The sequence below is a fragment of the Thecamonas trahens genome (assembly GCF_000142905.1).
Source record: "Thecamonas trahens ATCC 50062 unplaced genomic scaffold supercont1.9, whole genome shotgun sequence".
Taxonomy (NCBI): domain Eukaryota; order Apusomonadida; family Apusomonadidae; genus Thecamonas; species Thecamonas trahens.
In genome coordinates, this window is record NW_013657671.1 from 550,025 (window position 1) to 550,963 (window position 939).

The following is a 939-nucleotide window of genomic DNA, read 5'->3' on the forward strand; positions in this document are numbered from 1 at the left end:
TCGCGGCCGTCCGAGTTATTCCACCCCAGATGGTGCTCGAACTGGACTCTGCGGCAACGACGGTGTCGATTCCCGCGGATGCCGAGCTTGTGGGCACCACAGACCGGACGACTGGGCCGTTTGTGCTGAGTGGGCTTGAGACGCATGTCAATGTCTCGATGCTGCTGAAGGGCGACGCTATTGTGGAGCCGCACGAGGTGCTGCAGTTTGGTGTGGTAGCGATCCATGGTGGCGCCGAGGGCGCAGTTGTGGTCGCCAACGTGACCGGAAACGTGTTCGATGAGGACACTTCTGTGGTCACCATGGCGGTGGCATCTGTGGCGGCAACCGAGCCGAGTTCAGGTTCTGTCTCTTTGCCGATTGTGATCGAGATGACATCTGTCGTTGCGTCGGACACGGTTGTCAACATCACGGTGGCGCCGTCGTCAGGCTCACTTGTGACGAGCGGGACCGACTTTGTTGCCGAGACGGTGACGCTGGTCATTCCTTCTGGCTCGAGAAGTGTGGTGTACAACGCATCAATTGCCGCGGACGCATGGTACGATGGGGGTGAGACGTTCGACGTCGCAATTACGGGTGTGTCGGAGCCAGCTACAACTGGCTTGCAGGACACGACGGTGGTTACCATCATTGACTCGGGACCGGCGCCGACGATGGTCGCAACTGTTTCGAGCGGGGCAGTCACTGGTGTGACCGGCACTGGCACCAACGATCTCGCTATTACCACCGCTACAGAGGGCGATGCACCAGCTACCAACGAGATTGTACTGGATGTGACGCTCTCGCGACCGGCCGAGCACCCCACTAGCCTCCAGCTGGTTACTAGCCCCACCTCGACGTCAGACATCGTGAACGTGTCGACATCGTAGGCACTGTGTCGCGGACTGGCCCGACCGTTCCCTCGCTCGCGACGTCCTACCAGGTCTCGCTTGTCGTCAA

At 60.3% G+C, this 939-nt stretch overlaps 1 protein-coding gene across 1 annotated transcript in view; it reads left to right on the forward strand.

The window, feature by feature from the left end:
- Positions 1–869, forward strand: part of AMSG_02434 (uncharacterized protein) — a gene marked incomplete at both ends in the record, with an annotated part of 3,408 nt that extends 2,539 nt beyond the window's left edge. The window contains one exon of the mRNA XM_013905521.1: positions 30–869. Coding sequence (XP_013760975.1) covers positions 30–869 — 840 coding nt within the window. The remainder of the gene's footprint in view (positions 1–29) is intronic.
- Between the last annotated feature and the right edge of the window lie 70 nt (positions 870–939).